General features: G+C 37.2%; 1 protein-coding gene across 1 annotated transcript in view; it reads right to left on the bottom strand.

The window, feature by feature from the left end:
• The window catches only part of Elp2 (elongator complex protein 2), a 71,685-nt gene that overhangs the window by 5,560 nt on the left and 48,643 nt on the right, over positions 1-17,482 (bottom strand). Inside the window, exons 10-13 of the mRNA XM_083120536.1 lie at positions 16,966-17,112; positions 15,761-15,926; positions 2,989-3,146; positions 565-937 (exon numbers count right to left, since the gene is read on the bottom strand). Coding sequence (XP_082976662.1) covers positions 565-937; positions 2,989-3,146; positions 15,761-15,926; positions 16,966-17,112 — 844 coding nt within the window. The remainder of the gene's footprint in view (positions 1-564; positions 938-2,988; positions 3,147-15,760; positions 15,927-16,965; positions 17,113-17,482) is intronic.

Below are 17,482 nucleotides of genomic sequence, written 5' to 3'. Positions count from 1 at the left end.
TATGAGTTCTGGAAAACAACGGATAATTGAGTATGGTATATGATATCAAATTGTTATTTTATGAACATACAGGTGTATTTCAAGTGAGTTTAACATGGGCACAACTGAAACTACCGGAATAAGTAGGGAACCATTTTTGGTGATGAGAGAAATTGAAGTCTATGAAGAGTTTCCAAAGATTAGTTTGATCTTTAATTGTAGCTAAATGTAATTGAAGCCCTGCCATCTACGCCATTTTGCTTTGGACTCTGGCTACGGGATGCATGCATGTTCGAATTTCCCGAATTTCCTAGGGGAAACGTAACAACTTTTCTCCTGATATTCCTGCCTAAGTATGTTACCAGTGGCCACCCACCATTGTGAGGAAATGAGTAGCGTAACCTGGTCATGAAAACCTACAACAACAACTGGGACCTGTAACTGGTCAGATGAGGCAGGTGGGAGTGAGGGCGGCAGTTGGTAGGTAGGCCCTAGTCCTCATGGGTGGTTGCACCATGGGTTATAATTATGATTATAAATGTAATATATGTATATTAAAAAAATATATCACCAGTGAAAGGATACTTTTGACTTAACTGCATGTAGCTCTCCCAAGCTTTGCTTTCAGTCTCCAGTTCATGATGCCACTTGTAGAGAGTTATATTCCCACTCTCCGCACCAACTGCCAAAAGATACACGTTCAGCTTAGTCCTTACTGGAGCAAATGCAACAGCTGTCACTGATTCAGCAATGTTGAGAGGAGATGAACAGGAACTATATCCTCCAAGGATGGGAAATGTAGCACACTTCTCTTCATTCTTGCCCCAAACCACCACTTTCCCATCTCTGGAACTTGTTGCAAAATATCGGGAATCTGGTGACCAATCACATGACCAGATGATCCTTGAATGAATTCCACATTTATTATCAGTTGTAGCCACCAGCTGGTAGGTAAAGCCTGAAAGTAATAAATTAATATGTGTGTAATTTATGCGATAAAGTAAAACTTGAAGGCCTTCAACACCAGCCCCGAAAATTCTGGATATTTCCTTGTTTTTTTGTCACAAAATGTGAAATTGAATGCAAACTATGAAATAAATTTTTAAGCAAGAGTTTACTTTTATAGAACACTGGATTATACTACGACTCATGCAAAACAGAATTGTTTAGAAAGAAATAAACTTTATAATATCATAATCACCACATAAATAAATCTAAAATGATTTAGAACTAAATTCTTTAATAATTTCATGATAATGTTCTAACTTATTTAGTTTAATTGAAATTTGAAAGAAATGTCTAGATACACATGTTGGCAGAAATCAATATCCTACTGACCTGCAAAAATCAAGTGTTTTTGTACTTGAGAGATTTTTTTTCTTCACAAATTAGCTTTTTCCTGGGAGATATTATATACTGTGACAACAATGCCAAAAAACCACAAATGGGCTAAATCTTACTTTGAGATAAAAGTATTTTAGTATTCAATATCCTGGGAAAAAACAGTTTGATAAATATTATCATTGGTAAAAGATGGACATGTATGTACTTAGTACTGTTACTTAGGTCTTATAAGTTAGCATAGGGAACTATGAACAAAACATGTCAGATACTGCTCTAGGCGAAAAGTTAAACTTTGCACATTTGTGGTTTTGGCACATCTGCAAATTGCAATAAATAGTTTTCAAATTAAATTACAGATTTTATTCACCACCAACATATGCATGAGAAGCATGGTGACATCATTGAAGATGGTGTCAGTCTCTCTAGCCCTTGCATGGGCATGCACATGTGTCTGGACAATTGCGCTGTTAAATGCCAATCATACAGACGTGTGCTTTCAGTCTGAGTTCTTTTTGAATTTTGAATTTGAATTTAAAATTTTGGGTGCGTCAGCACTAAGGCTATTTTGCACCCGTCACATTATATGGGGTCCAGCCCCTTATCGTTACACCTAACAACTCTAACATTGCATAACTAAAATCATAAAATATTAAAATCTTCTGACTTTCGTTAAAAGCTGAGGCTGTAAAGGAGTACTCAGCACAAATAAGAACAAAACACAGGACAACACAAACAAATTTATACTGGCCATCGAGCCAGTCGCCAGAGCCTCGTTAGTCTGCAGTCCAGGGTGTACTATGTGGAAGTGAGGTTGACGATTGGGTGCACTACGTGGAAGGAGCACCCCTTACACCCCAGTCTGAGTTCTTGGCCCTGCTGTTAATCATTCACATGTACTGGAAAACGGAGTACATAAAGATATGCCAGCGACAATTTATTGCACAGCTTAGAGGCTGGAAACCGCCTGAAAAGTCTTCCATTCCATATTTGGTGAAGAAACTGGAAACAAAGTGTGCAGGCATGCATTGCTGCTAATGGGGACCACTTCCAACACTTACTGACATATCATCATGCTTCTCATACACCAATATATGTCCATAGCAAGTTTCATTACATTATGACCAATAAATAGTTTGATTTTTATAAGCAAAATCAGGGTTCCGAGACCGAGTAAAACATCCTGTAGCAAGGTTGTAGTGGTTACAAGTATGTAAAAAAAATAATTTACTACAAATTAAAACAACCTTATATTTTTCGATTGTTTAATGACTTTTCAATGTTCATTTCCAATGAATTCCATGTTTTCTAGATCAGTGGAACCCTAGTGTGGAATGTCACAGTTATAGTTTCAAACCTTGGACAAACCACAATTTTTGGTTAATTTTTCAAACCATACAGCTAAAGGTTAGTGCAACACTGTGGAATATTCAGAACTATGAAATGAAGAATACTTCACAAATAATAAATTGAATTATTCCTCATTGAAGTTCTTGTGAAATATCTCATCATTGGATTATGCTTGATAATATGGGAGTTCTTCAGGCCAATATTATTGCTCTAATTGCTTCTTTTTAAGGTTGCAACATGTATCCAACAGGTTAAAAATCTCCTTAAACAAAGAAAGTTGACCATAACCTGACACTAATATAATTTTCTGCTTCTTACCTAGATTTTGTTCATTATCTTCAATGCGTTCAAACAAGCTCCACCTCCTATCACGGGAAACAGAAAGAAGGCACCTGTCATCAGGAGAGAATGCCATTTGGGTCACTGTCAAGTTGTGGGATTGAAGTTTCTGAATTTGCTGCCATGTTGATGCATCCCTGTAAAACAAATTAATGATCTTCTGTAATGCTGTGTTAGCTTTACTCACCTAAAGGAGTGATTCAACTTAGCCAATGAGCATAAATATGTGCTGCCTCAATGGTTGAGCAAAGTGAGCAATCCACTTATGATTTCACCATCTAATTTTTGATTGATTGATTTGGTTTATTTTACTTAGCATTTCTGCTACTTTTGGTTAATCATGAAGATGAGGATGAGTGATGAAATTGACAAAGGGACGCTCACAAAGAACACCCATGGCCAAGCTGAGATTTGAACCCAATTTTCAAGTATGGAGAAGTTTGTGAGTGTCCCTTTTCTGAATTTAATCTAATCATTGTTCATCCTATTGTTGCAATTAGCTCAAATAGGTGGTCAATAATAATAATAATAATAATAATAATAATAATAATAAATTTTCTTTATTCAGCGGGCGAGGTTCAGCCAAGGGCTATACTCTAATGTAAAATAAAATTAAAAGTATAAATGTATATAACATGTGAGAGCATGTTCGTGTGTCTTTTAACATCATCAAAGCACTTCTGCTTAGGTAGTGTTTTTAGAAAGATGACAGTGTACAGGTGTCTTGCAAAAGTGAGTGTCCACCTGGAATGAACAGTATAACAATCATCTCCAAGAAGAAATTTGGATTAAAAAATGGGCAAACAGGGAAGTAAAGAGGCTTTTCTCATCAAAACCACCATGAATGGAGGTTTTTCATCCTGTGACTACACAAAGGAGGAGTATGCTCTCGTCTTGCCTTCCGTCAACTCCATCAAAAGCACAGTGATGTATTGTCTTTCCTCTCTCACTGACACACACACACACACAGAGTTTCCCTTGGTGGTTGTATCCCCTTCCAAAAAACACTCTTAGAAGAAGAAAAACATTTTTTACACAAAATTTCCTATTTAGAGAACCCTTGACTCCCACGTAAGCCCAAAGTAAAAAAAAAATAATTCTAAACTGCTGTACTGCTGAGGTCTTAAAACTACTAAGTTGTGTTGATTGTTATCGTACACTGCGGCAGGAATTACTTGTGCATTAACAAATTAATCTCACAGTTGGCTCATGCATTGTTGTGTATAGCCCTTATAGTATTTTAACTTCATTTGGACATGATGTTCCAAAAGACAAAATTAGTTTGTGATCTCCAAGACACAAATGTTTTGTGGTCATTCTCAGTTTTGTTTGGACTTCCATTAGCATCTCAATGAGTGTGGAGACAAGTCAGTGTTTGTAAAATATCTCCACTTACTTCATGATGAAAGTTGAGCGAATTACTCACAAATTTAATATAAATATATTAATAACTTACGTTTTGCGAGTATCTATGTTGCGACCTGCGACGTTTCAGGAAGAGCGAATAAATTAAACAGGGACGATGGTAATATCGTTGAGATGTGGGGGAAGATGTTCAAGAAGTGGGATGGGAAGGAATACGTAAAAATAGGATTTAACGTAACCCCGCAAGTAGCACGCCAAGCTCAAATGGAAGAGGAATTCTCGCTAGACTTGACGTGAACTCAAATGAAGGAGGAGTGGGGGGGGGGAATGGAGGGGGAATAGAGGAGAAAGAGAGGGGGAGGTGCCCGACCTCATGCTCTACAAGGAAACTTTGGAGTATTGCAATTGCAGCACACGCGGGCCTTGGCTATTGACAGTTTTAAGGGGGTTCTAAAGCCATGCTAAATCATAGACCCAAATTTCTAAGGGTAACCGTACAACTAATATAGATTCGGTAAGGAAGAAATTTTCTGATATAAAAGATTGTTTTATTCACTAGAACATGTGAACCTTATAATTTTGTTACGATTGAAGGGATTTAAGTAAATAACAGAAAATATAAGGTCTCCGTCATGTTCAAACTGCTGCGTACAGATGGCGCTGAAGTGGTAGTTTTGTTGATACCGGTGCATTTTCTTTCTTTTATGACTAGTATGGAAGATTTCGTGGTGAAACAAAGATCACATGTTCTTCCCGCAAGCATCTTAAATACTATGTGAAAAAATGAAAACATTTCGTACCTTCAGAGAGTAGTGCTTATCATTAAAACTTTTGAAGTGGCGTTTTTGTCGCAATATACTCCGTGGTGCAGATTTAGCATACACTGTTGCCAATATTTCATTCCGTGTTGTCTAACGATATGATCAATGCAAGTTCTTAAAAGAGTGAAAATCAAACCAAGCTACCAGAGGATATTGAATTCTGTACAGATACGAGAACAAGGGAACAAATATTCCACGGAGGATGTTAAAAATCTGAACAAGCTCGAAGGTAAGTCTTAATATTTAATTGCTTGTTGCTTAATATTATCCATCAAAGGCAAAATGTTTGAAATATAGGCAAAATGTATAATTTATTTACATGTTGAAGAAATATCTTCTGATGTAATATCGGTGAGAATATCGCTTCACACTGCATGACTTTTTTAACTTCCAAACGAAGTTGATAATTCTTTGTAAATGTAAAATCAGAATAGAATGTTATATTTTACGTTAGGCGTAATCCTAATAACTACCGTTTTGAGATCATAACTATAGCATAAAATATACGTAGCTTAATATAGATTATATCTGATATCATTAAATCAATATTGCATAAAATGCTCTATTTTCATTCCTGTAAGTTAATTTCCAAACCTACGAAACTCGTGCTATTTACATGTACAACATCGGAATGTTTATTACAAATCAGTAGTTTGTTTGAATGTTTTTTACTTTGCCGTTGTACATGGTTGAAACGAGTACTTGTTGACCTATTTTCTACAAGAGTTTGTCTCTTTTTATTTTTGAAGCAGCTCGCAAATATTCATATGTATTAAGTAGGTCAGGCTAAGTTAGGTTTGATTCGAATAGATGTAACGTGAGATCCCTGAATGTTGCAAGTTTCGGACACAGTTCTGTTATCTTCCTTTACAGAAACACGTCAGAAAACCGGTTTTGTAAACTGTATGAAGCTCTTCTGTTTTCTTGTCCTTTTATAAATTAGGACGGCTCATAATAAGAGTGCATTTCGTCCAATAACTTGATGCTGTATATATTTAAAGTGTAAAAGTACAGCCTAACAGTTATGAGACTAAAATCTTACCGTCTATCGAACACAAGTCTGTATGTTTACTGAGAATTTCAAAATGAGTACCGGTATAGATAAATGCTCCCATACTTGCAAGTACAAGGGCAATAATTTAATTGTGGATGACACAGAGCTTCATATAAATCATAACTTGTCCTGATTATGCTACATATATTTGGTTCAATATCAGATTGGATTTCAGTAGCCGTTTGTACTAAATAGTTTACTTCAAATACCAGTGAGTTTGAAGCTTGACTAGTTTTTCTCTCAGACCTATGACTGATTGATTTTACATGGATGCCTATTATTAACATTCCATGCAGATAAAAGTTTTTTAAAGTTTTTTTGCTTCTTGGCTGGTCTACTATAATAATTCAAATAAAAATATAGTAGGAACTGAATTTCCATTTCATAATGTATTTCTGTTATTTTACCTCCAACTTCTGCTCCTTGGAACAATGATGATGAATAATGATTTGATAAAATGGATGATTTGAACAAAGATAATGATTAAATACATACATGAAACCAGGATTCGAACCTGGAGGAACTTCACTCCATATAGCGTTGCAATCATCACTCTACTATGAAAATATTTCTAACAATTATTTTGCCAATTTCTGTTTTAGGCTCATCATATTTAACATTCATTATAAAGTTAGATCATTGAAGTGAGCTCATATCGTGAACCAAACTGCCCTTTAATAACAGGACGATATCGTTAAGCATTATAGTGCCAATTGGATCCATTATTTTCAAATCCATTTACTCAACATCTGTAAGTTCCATTATTAACTCAACTTGTCTAAGGTTGTAACAATGTAATATCAATATTTTTTAAACATGTTTTGTAAGTTCATAGTCTCATATACGATGTTAAAACTATTTTTATTTGTTCCTTTTGCAGATGAGCATTTGAGAAACTAATCGAAGTGTCTTCTACCAATAGTAAAGAGCACTATTGAAATTTGTACGAAAGGACAATAGGTTGGACCGACAATGGCAGTTGGTGTATAAACTTCTGCGGAATATACTGTAAATCAACAAACTGGACTGTTTGAACTTTACATGGAAGAGTACATACATTTTTGCTTGCTAGCGTAGACACTTGATTGAATGGTGATGATTTACTAGAAATCAAGAGTCCAAAATATGCTCAAGAAATTATGTTTCAAGCCTTAATAATATCTGATAGCAAGTGATCATCAATTGTAAATTGTATATTAGGGGAAACAGGAGAAAAAAAACCAGTGCCAGGGGTGTGACTTACTTGTCTTGTCTGTCCAGCATTGGTACGCATTCATTGATATTTTTGCAAGTTTAAATTTTTAGAGGTATTTTCAAAAATCCTAAGGAAATAAATTTCTTCCTGAATACGATGATGATTTGCAAAAAGCATATCTCTCAGAGAGTGGCGGCAATTAGGGGGAGGGGCAGATACTATACAAAACCTCATCTACCAATGGAAATTAAAGTGTCCCTGCCCTCTCCCAGTTTTGGAACCCAATCGCCAACACTGCTCTCAGAGAACGCAATAATGTTTTACAGGGTACGATAAAGAAAAATAATAAATATGCATTGAAACAACAACGTAAATATGATTTTATATATCCCGAAAATCTAGTTTTAGTATTCCCTGTAAACAATTATTTTGTAAGCTATTGAACTTCTATTCTAATGGTATTTATTACTGTATTGTATCTTCCCTCGAAATACGTTTTTTAAATCTTCTTTATACACAGAAAGGCTAATTGGGACTGGACCTACAGTTTAAAGTGGGATCCAAACCACTATATCCAGTCACCGGCAATATAAATGGACACCTATATTCTGAAATATCTGCATCCCTGCAATGTGTTATGTGTGTGTTGCCTAACTCAACGGCAGTGACAGAACTTGTCATTGAAAATTTGCTATTACAATTCACTCATCGCCGTAGATTTAGACAACACGCAAGACACACTGCAGAGAAGGGAGACTTTCAGGATCTAGTTGTCCCATTTGTATTTGACGATCACTGTACACTCACCGTCTATCGACCCTGGGACTCCTGTATTGCAAGGCGATTACGTTACCACTTTGCCAAGGTGGAGGCTCAACTTCCCTTGCAATTCATACTAATATGTTGCTGAACACGATGATATATCAGCAGTGTTTGAATAGTTACTCTTTAAAAGTAACTCCGAGTTAATCACTTGAGAAAGTAATTCGCATATAATTACTGTTATTACTGTTCTTGAGAAAGTACTTGACATAGTTATTATTACAGTTACTTTACTCTAGATTTGTTTCATCTTAAATGCTAAGCATTAAGTTTCATGAAATTATAACTTATTTCTTACATTTCATGTACAAACATTGACGCAATAAAATTCACAGTAAACTTCTGTTACAAAGCAATGACGATTAACATTTCATTTCATTTTGTTGAGCAAACCAAATATTTTTTAGAATTTTTGTTGAACTATAAAATTACTGTCCATGAGGATTGTTGGAGATTATGTATGTAGTCTTATATGGTAAGTGTTATAATACAAATAAATAATAAACTTGGCTCTTGACGAAAAAAATACAAAATTGTCCTTATGGTCTCGAGATTTTAATAATCATCGATTGATTGATTTGCTTTATTTTACTTCACTTTTTGTGTGTCACTTTTGGCTAGTTTACGATGATGGAGATGAGTGGATATGATGAAATTGATGAATGGACACTCACGAACATCCATGCCCAGGCCAGGATTCGAACCCGGGACCCCTGGCGTCGTAACGCGATGTGCTAACCACTCTTTTTTTTTTTAAAGGAAATACCCCCTACACGGAGGTATCCCCCACCATTCACTCATTCTCTCACTTTTACACTTTTTCAATTCTTACATTTTTCTTTGTTTCTTATCAACTGGACGAACACAAATACCCATGCCTTACCCGGGACTCGAACCCAGAACCCCTGGCGTTGTAGCGTGCTCTGCTAATCACTTCACCACGGAGGTCGACAAAACCACTCCGCCACGGGGGACGGCTTTAATAATCGTCAATTTACCCATTCTTTGAGGAGAACATTTGGTTCAAGTTAATATTTCTTTCCATGCAGTAAAGTAATTGTACAACTTACTAGTTAGGTGGAAAAATAACTGAGTTACAATTACTGTTACTTGAAAATGTTACTGATACTTCCAAAGATTCTACATCAGCTGCAGAACTGAAAACCAGAATAGACCAAATCCGTAAAGAACTATGAAACAGGACATTGTGTGGTGACATGACATGCAAATAAATTAGATGCGCTACAAAACTGTATTTAATATTGAACTATTATAAAAATAACAAATATGTATTCTATTGTGTATCCAGGATTCTTCTGACATTTTTCTTTCAAAATCGCGATATTAAAACTCAGTAAAAATAAGGGTGCAGAATTACATGTTTATTCACTTGAAGGATAAAAGATTGAGGATCGTTAGAGAGCGCTAATATTTATAAATATTTACAAGATGTTCACTGAAATTCTGCTAACGTCACCGATAAAAGATATAAATATGTTCAAGTACTGTCATATAAAGTGAATTCTACAGTCAATGCAGCATTCGCTTCAAGTGTAATTGCAAAATGTTTTCAATTATTTCAATTACTCTTCTTACTTTATGCATTTCGTGTTTGAATTAACTACAGCTATCTTTATATGTTCTCTTCTGCTTTCGAAATATTAAAAGAAATACATAATACAATACAAGGGATTTTATATTACTATTACGACTATTACTATCTTGCATTGCTGATAAATTGTTGTATTTTTTTTTCAATAAGAACATACAACTAAAATCTCATGATAAACAATTACGTTGCTCCACATCTACTTAGATATTTCAATAAAATATGCTAACCAACGTGACGTCATATCTCATCAAGGAGTACCCTAATCGACCAACCTGTATGTATCTACCTTGATTACGCGGAGATCTGGCAACATGGCCCTCGGTTGGCATGGCAAACGGTGCTGCCATCTGTTATCGAAAAATTACCACAAAATTGCCTTTAGTACGGCCTTAAAGTTTTAACATTCCAAGGAGCAGTTTCTAATCGGGGAAACAGCATGGTACTATGACGTGCACCTGTAATGGGTTTTAGATTTTTATTGTTTTTTAACCACGCACTTTTTTTTTTTTACCAATCCTATATCCTGTACCTATGGAGAGGTCGACGTGGTTATGAATTATATATAACCTAAACGTGAACAGCCTGAGGAAGGGAGCAGTTGCATCCCGAAAAGTCGCAGGTAGCAACATAGATACTCGCAAAACGTAAGTTATTAATATTGGGTTGGTGCGAATGAAATGTCCAGCCCAGGTGCGTCATTGCCAAAGTCCAAAAAAATCAAAACTACAATACCTGGTTAATCAAAATAGTCGCCATCTGCAGCCACACACTTTTGTCATCGCTCAGCCAACAATTTGATTATATGGCGATAGAAGACTGGAGTCTGCGACACAAAGATCTCCTCAACGGCATGATGCACCACCCGATCATCAGCGAAGGTCTTCCCTGTCAGCAAGTGATCGAAATGCCGGAAGATATGGTAGTCAGTGGAAGAGAGGTCGGGAGAATATGCTGAATGAAAAAGGGTTTCATATTGCAACTCATGGAGAGCCTGCACCGTCCTTTGCGCGACATGTGGACGAGCATTGTCGTGCAACACGAGGACACCATGTCTGTGGACCATTGCTGGATGCTTGCGGAGAGGTCTGCGGTGCATTTCATGGAGTTCAGCACTGTAACGATCTGCATTGATGGTTTCACCTCGCCTGAGAAAGACATGATGGATCACACCCACCATAGACCACCATACCAGCAACAACGCCTTCCGTGAGTGGAGAGGTGGTTTCGGAAACTGCCCTGGACGTTGATCACGATCCAACTATTGTCCTGATCATTTACGATTGTCATAGCAGATCCATTTTTCATCTGAAGTGACAATCCGATGCAGGAAACCATCCCGGTTATTCCTTACACTCAGAGAACTGCACACCTCCAGACGGCAAGTCTTGTTGACCGGTGTCAAATCATGTGGTACCCACGAGTCCAACTTTTTCACTTTACCGATCGCATGGAGCCGCCGAACGACAGTGGTATGGTGTATGCCTAACTCGTCTGCAATGGCACGAACACTTTTCCGAGGGTCCGCTAACACGACGTTCCTGAGGAGCTCATCCGAACATGATGTTGGTCGATGGCCACGGGGTTCATTTTGCAATGCTGTGTCACCGGAATGAAATTTGACAAACCAGCGGTGAATGGTTTGTTCATTTACCATTCCTGGCCCAAATGCACGGTTAGAGTTTTTGGCAGCTTGCTGAGCAGAATGTCCCAGTTTGAATTCGTAAAGACAAATCACTCGCAATTATGTGTTCTCCATGGTGCACTTTCAGACAACCCTGTTCAGCAACACACTGCCTCCTGACTGTCTGGGTGCTCCAGCCTGTTTGCTGGATGTATACAGAGTATATGACGTTAGACCCGTGACCTCAGTCAATCCCTATGGTGTGTTGTTGAGGTGAGTTTCCCACCAGACGTCAAAGCGGACATTTCATTCGCACCAACCCAATATATTTATATTAATCTCCACTTACGTTGATGTCAAAAGGTAGTCTGCGAGCTTTAAATAATCCACAAGGTGTATTAATGACAGTGATGCATTTGGCAGCTTCAGAAAGCTCCAACTGTCCATAAACCATTTGAAGGCCAATAACTGTAAAGTATTTGCATCTGGTCAACTTAGAGAAAATATCTTCGACTATAGCAATGGGGAACTTGACGTTTTCTATCATCTTATTCACCATTCCCAAGACGTCAGTACAGAGGCGAAGTGGGCCATCTTTCTTAGTGACAACAAGTGGTAAGGTCCAAATCTGAATATTCGACCAGTTACCACAAACCTACTTTCACTAGATTTTGAATAGAATTCTGAACATAGTCGCAAATACCATAAGGTACTTCGTAATGTCTATGGAATGCTCGTGAGGAGTTGGATCTGAATGGTATATTGGCCAAATAAGGCCCAACTGGCTTGGTCAAATCACCATCAAAGACTTTATGGAATCTGGAAGAAATTTCTCGTCTTAGGTCATTGGCACCAGCATTACTAACAGTTCCTGGTACAGTGCAAGCTTAAAGAACACTAGCTGTAATCAATAACTGTCACCAAGTAAGTCACCGGTAACTTTTCTAACGATGGAAGCGGCCCCAGCGCCCACCCAGCATCGAATAACATGGGTACCTGGGGGAAACTCTGGGGGGATAAAGGCGGTCAGGGGCGTGATGCTGATCACATCACCCCCACTCACGACCGGATCAGGAAAGTGTGGGGCGTTACCCCCACACCCCCTATACGCCTTCATGGCATGGTGCTATGCACTGGGGAGCACTTTACCTTTTACCTTTTTTTCACTTTATACGGGCTCCAGCCTCTTACCTGAACTAAAATGTAACTAATAACATAACTGTAATGTTGGAAGACTAAAATATTCTGACTTAGGTTAACAGAACTAAAATAAATGTAACTGTAATGTCGTGTTGAAAATAAAATATTAAAATATTCTGACTTTGGTTAAAAGCTGAGGCTGTAAAGAGACACTCAGCACACATAAGGACAAGACACAGGATTATACTGGCCATAGGGCCAGTCGCCCGAGCCTCGTTCGTCTGCAAAATAGGAAATGCAGTCCAGGGAGTACTAAGTGGAAGTGAGGTTGACAATTTGGTGTACTATGTGGAAGGATCGCCTCTTACACCCCTCCATTTTTTAAATATTTGTAACTATATTTTGCATCTGTATTGACTATAGTCAATGTATTTTTGAAAAAAAAAAGAAAAAAATATCGGATGATTTCAAAACAATAGGTGATTCTGGAAGTATTTTGAATGCTGATCACGGAAATGACATCCATTTTTTCCGATCACGTCAGGCTTTTCACAATTTCACAATCAAAATTCTCATATTCGCCATTACATTACATGCATTACCTAACACAACAAACGCATCAAAATAATTTATGCAAAGAAATTTAGGTTGTTTCCAAATCAATCGATGATTCTGAAAGTACTTTCAGTTTTAATCACGGAAATAACATCCATTTTTTCCTATCACTTCAGAATTTTTCACAATTTTAGAATCAAAATTATCATATTTGCCATTCCATTACGCCTATTACAGAACACATCAAAATAAATTTAAGCAAGCAAAATATCACAAACCAATAGGTGATTCTGGAAGTATTTTGAATGCTTATCATGCACATGATATCCACTTTCCCCCATCAAATCAGGATTTTTCACAATTTCACAATCAAAATTATCACATTTGCCATTGCATTATGCCTATTACAGAATGCAATAAAATATTAAACAAAGGAAATTTCGGATGTTTACAAACCAATAGGTGATTCTGGAAGTATTATGAATGCTAATCATGCAAATGATATCTATTTTTCCCCATCACATCAGGATTTTTTACAATTTCACAATCAAAATCATCATATTTGCCATTCCATTATGCCTATTATGGAAAGCAATAAAATATATTTAATCAAAGGAAATTTCGGATGTTTACAAACAAAAATAGGTGATTCTGCAAGTATTTTTAATGCTGATGACCGATATGACATAAATTTCTTGTCAGCATTTTTCTTCACGTCATAAAATTCAATCAACCCACTACATTATAACATTGAGTTTTGGAAGGATATTTTCATGAGGAATTTCGAAAATCAAAGTTTACAATTTTCATGTCAATGTGTCTTGTGAAAATAGAAGGTGGATTACATGCTTACTACTTTGTGCATTTATAGTTCAAAATTGGAGGATTTGCATTCTAGAAAACCAATATTTTATCATGATTTAAACAGAGCCGTCTATTGAGGAAATCATGGAACTACACATTTTATTGTGAAATAAAGGCATTTGATATATTGCAATTTTCTGTAAAAAAATAGACGTGATGGGTAAAAATGGATTTCATTTTTGGAATCAGCATGCGGAAATTATTCAGGGACAACAGTCATCTGTGAGTCATCCAAACCCATGCAGGCCTGTGCTATCTTCAAGAATTTTGAATAATACATATTAGTCTCTTAGCTTCCGGAATTACGAAACCTTGTCATTAGTCCAGGGTCTGGGTGGTTTGGTAACTCTGTTACTGCTCACTTTAGCAATGTGTCCCGCACCGATGCCGTGCGGAATAAGGCATCATGCTTTGGGCTCTGGCTACAGGATGTGCTCAAGTTTGAGTTTCCTGGGGGAAGGGTAACAACTTTTCTCCTCAGATTTCAGCCTGTGTATATGGCCACCCATTATCGTGAGGAAAATGGGGAGCTATGAATGAATAGCGTAACCTGGTCATGAAAACATACAATGACGACTGGGGGTTCAGCATGCTGACCACATGTCACCCTGTTACTGGTTGGATGATCTTCCACCTCGGGTGATTGATTGATTTGGTGTTTTAAGTCCACCTTATGCACAGTAAGGCTAATTGGGACTGGACCTACAGTTTCAAGTGGGATCCGAACCACTGCTGGAGGTGGAGGCTGGTGTCCAGTGTGCATATTTCTTTGCAAAAGCAAGACGGTCTTTCTTCTAGCGGGTGATGAGTAGTGGCTTCTTAGCAGCAGTACGACACAGCAAATCCAAGTCTCTCTGTAAATGGTGCAAGATCGTGCGAACACTGTTTTCCAACAGACTCGGGTGCATTTCTTTAAGTTCTGACGCTGTCAGTCGAGGGTTTTTCTTTATTTCTCTCATTAGGAGAGCGTCTGTACATTTGGTTGTTTTTCTTTGCCTGCCACCACCGAATTTGTGCTTTGGAATGACAGTTGGGGCAGTCCTCTGGCGGCTGCAAGTACCTTCATTATGGTTGGTTCTGCACAACCTGTTTGTTTACATATCGTCTTTATCGGGACGTTTTCACTTCACCATACAATAATGGCTTTTTCCACACTACTACAGTATTTCCCGGCATATCACAAATACACCTGTGCAGTAGTCAATATCCAACACAAATACAGTAGGAAAATATCCAACACAAAGTGCACCACACAAAAACACAGCAATTTATCACACACACTACAGCCGAAAGTCACCCTTCCTGTGTCAACTAACAATACAAAATGAAATGAACTCGCTTATAAGCAGTAACAGACTGTTCCCAGATATGTTCATGCAGAAACAATTCAGTGTTCAAAACAAAACAACACTAGAAAGTGACGGATGGCAGATTTCACATGAGGTCCGAAGTCATTTTGCATTGGGTGTACGTAAAATACGTAATTAGAAATAAATGTTGGATTAGAGAAGGAAAAACCTGACAGAATGTTCTGGATATATCAAAGCAAATGGGGAGAATAACATCAAATATAGACATGGAACCAATTTATAGACAAAGCTGGGTTTTTATTACCTGTATGCAATAAGAACAAATTAAACACAATAAAATTTATGCATTTGGTATGCAACTCATGTGAAACAACAGAGGAATAAATACTTACCATAAAATAATAGCAGCATGCTCGGCAGTTGTAGCTTTACAAGCAGAGGCAAGAAGGAATCCTTTGTGAGAAGCTGCAAGACTAAAGACTTCATATCCATGGCCATAGAGCTTTTGGACCTCAGGCCACAAGGTATTCTGAAGCAGGTTCTCTTCCGATGGTGGTTCTGCAAGTAAACATAACATGGTATCACAATTGCTTCAAGAACCACAAAATTGTAGTATGCCAAGGCTACAAATCTTTTTCAAAGTATAATTGAAAGGATTCAGTCAATACAGTGGAACCTTAATTATATGTTTTTCAAGGGAATATGACTATTTTTTCGGCCAATCATTTCCATGCTCCTGAAGAAATTTAACTCATTCATTGATTGATTTGTTGATTTAAGTCCCCTTTATGCACATATAGGCAAATCGAGACTGGACCTACAGTTTAAAGTGGGAACCAAACTACTATGTGAGTGCACTGGATATCAAACCCGGGACCCCTTGTAAGGCAACGACGTTACCCCTATGCCACCTTGGAGGCCCAGAAATTTAAATCAAATGTAGGCTGGACTAGGAGTGGTACAAAGATCAATCACGACGAATACTTATTCTTTTCACCTGCTCTAAATTGCTTAGTCTTCTAATGCATACAATTAGCAACACTGAGTGCAATGCAGTTCAGTGTTCCATACAATTGTTCATTCCAGACATTCATGTTGAGTTGTTGTCTTTAAGTTCACTTTATGTGCAGATAGGCTAATTGTGACTAGACCTACAGTTTAAAGAGAAATCCAAACCTCCAGGTATCAAACCTGGTACCCTTCATTACAATGCTCTTGTTATTGTGCCTAATATTACTATATCATTTGCTTATGCCATAATTTGCAATGATTTGTTAATTATGGTTCCACTAGTTTCTATGCCTGCTTCCCTGACACCCTTTTCTAATGCAACATTGAATAGCATGCATGACAAGGCATCCTCTTGGCGAAATTCTTGTTTGGTTTGGGAAGTACCATATAGCAAAACCAACAAGGCATGTTGTTTTTCATTTGTTTGACTCTGGCATCTTGGAACAATGTCACATTATAGCAAATGAATGCTATATACATTTTGTAAGTACCAAACCCTACTTTCATTACATATACTTCTAAAGTCACATGCATTACTTTCTACACACATGAATAAAATTTAAATACTGTTATGAGAAATACACACCACTAAGATGAACATTTACGAAGTATGATTCAGGATACTGATCCTTAGGATGCCTATCATCCGACAAGATCTCTTCGTCATTGTAGACAGCCTTATTGGAGAGTCCCAATGAAGGTACGGAGGCTCCTTGGGCATTACTCTTGTGTTCTGTAAAAAAGAAAAGTGCTCATGTAAGAACTATCCCTATGAAATGGAACCTCTCATGCCCTGTGAGGATACTTCTCTCCTCTGTATTAGCATGAAAATTCAGAGCTGCAAGACAGATGGATTTACTATTTTCCTTTAAGAATTCTACTATATTTTTATTTCAATTTTTTGCCATGGTTAAAACTAGAACTGAACCGATAATGATACTCTCACAGATTCCCACCGATACTGAAAACAATGCTTAAAAACTGTAGCAATTATAAGTATTCAAAAATATTGATTAATATTTGTGTAAATATTCCACTCTAATTATAAATAAAAATAATAAATAATAACCCGTGGTGCAACAGCACAAGAGGGAAAGTGCCTA

This window comes from Lepisma saccharinum, chromosome 4 (genome assembly GCF_977018435.1).
Source record: "Lepisma saccharinum chromosome 4, izLepSacc3.1, whole genome shotgun sequence".
NCBI classification, from domain to species: Eukaryota; Metazoa; Arthropoda; class Insecta; order Zygentoma; family Lepismatidae; genus Lepisma; species Lepisma saccharinum.
The sequence above is the reverse complement of the archived record's forward strand: the minus strand, read 5'-3'. Positions and strand labels throughout refer to the sequence as shown.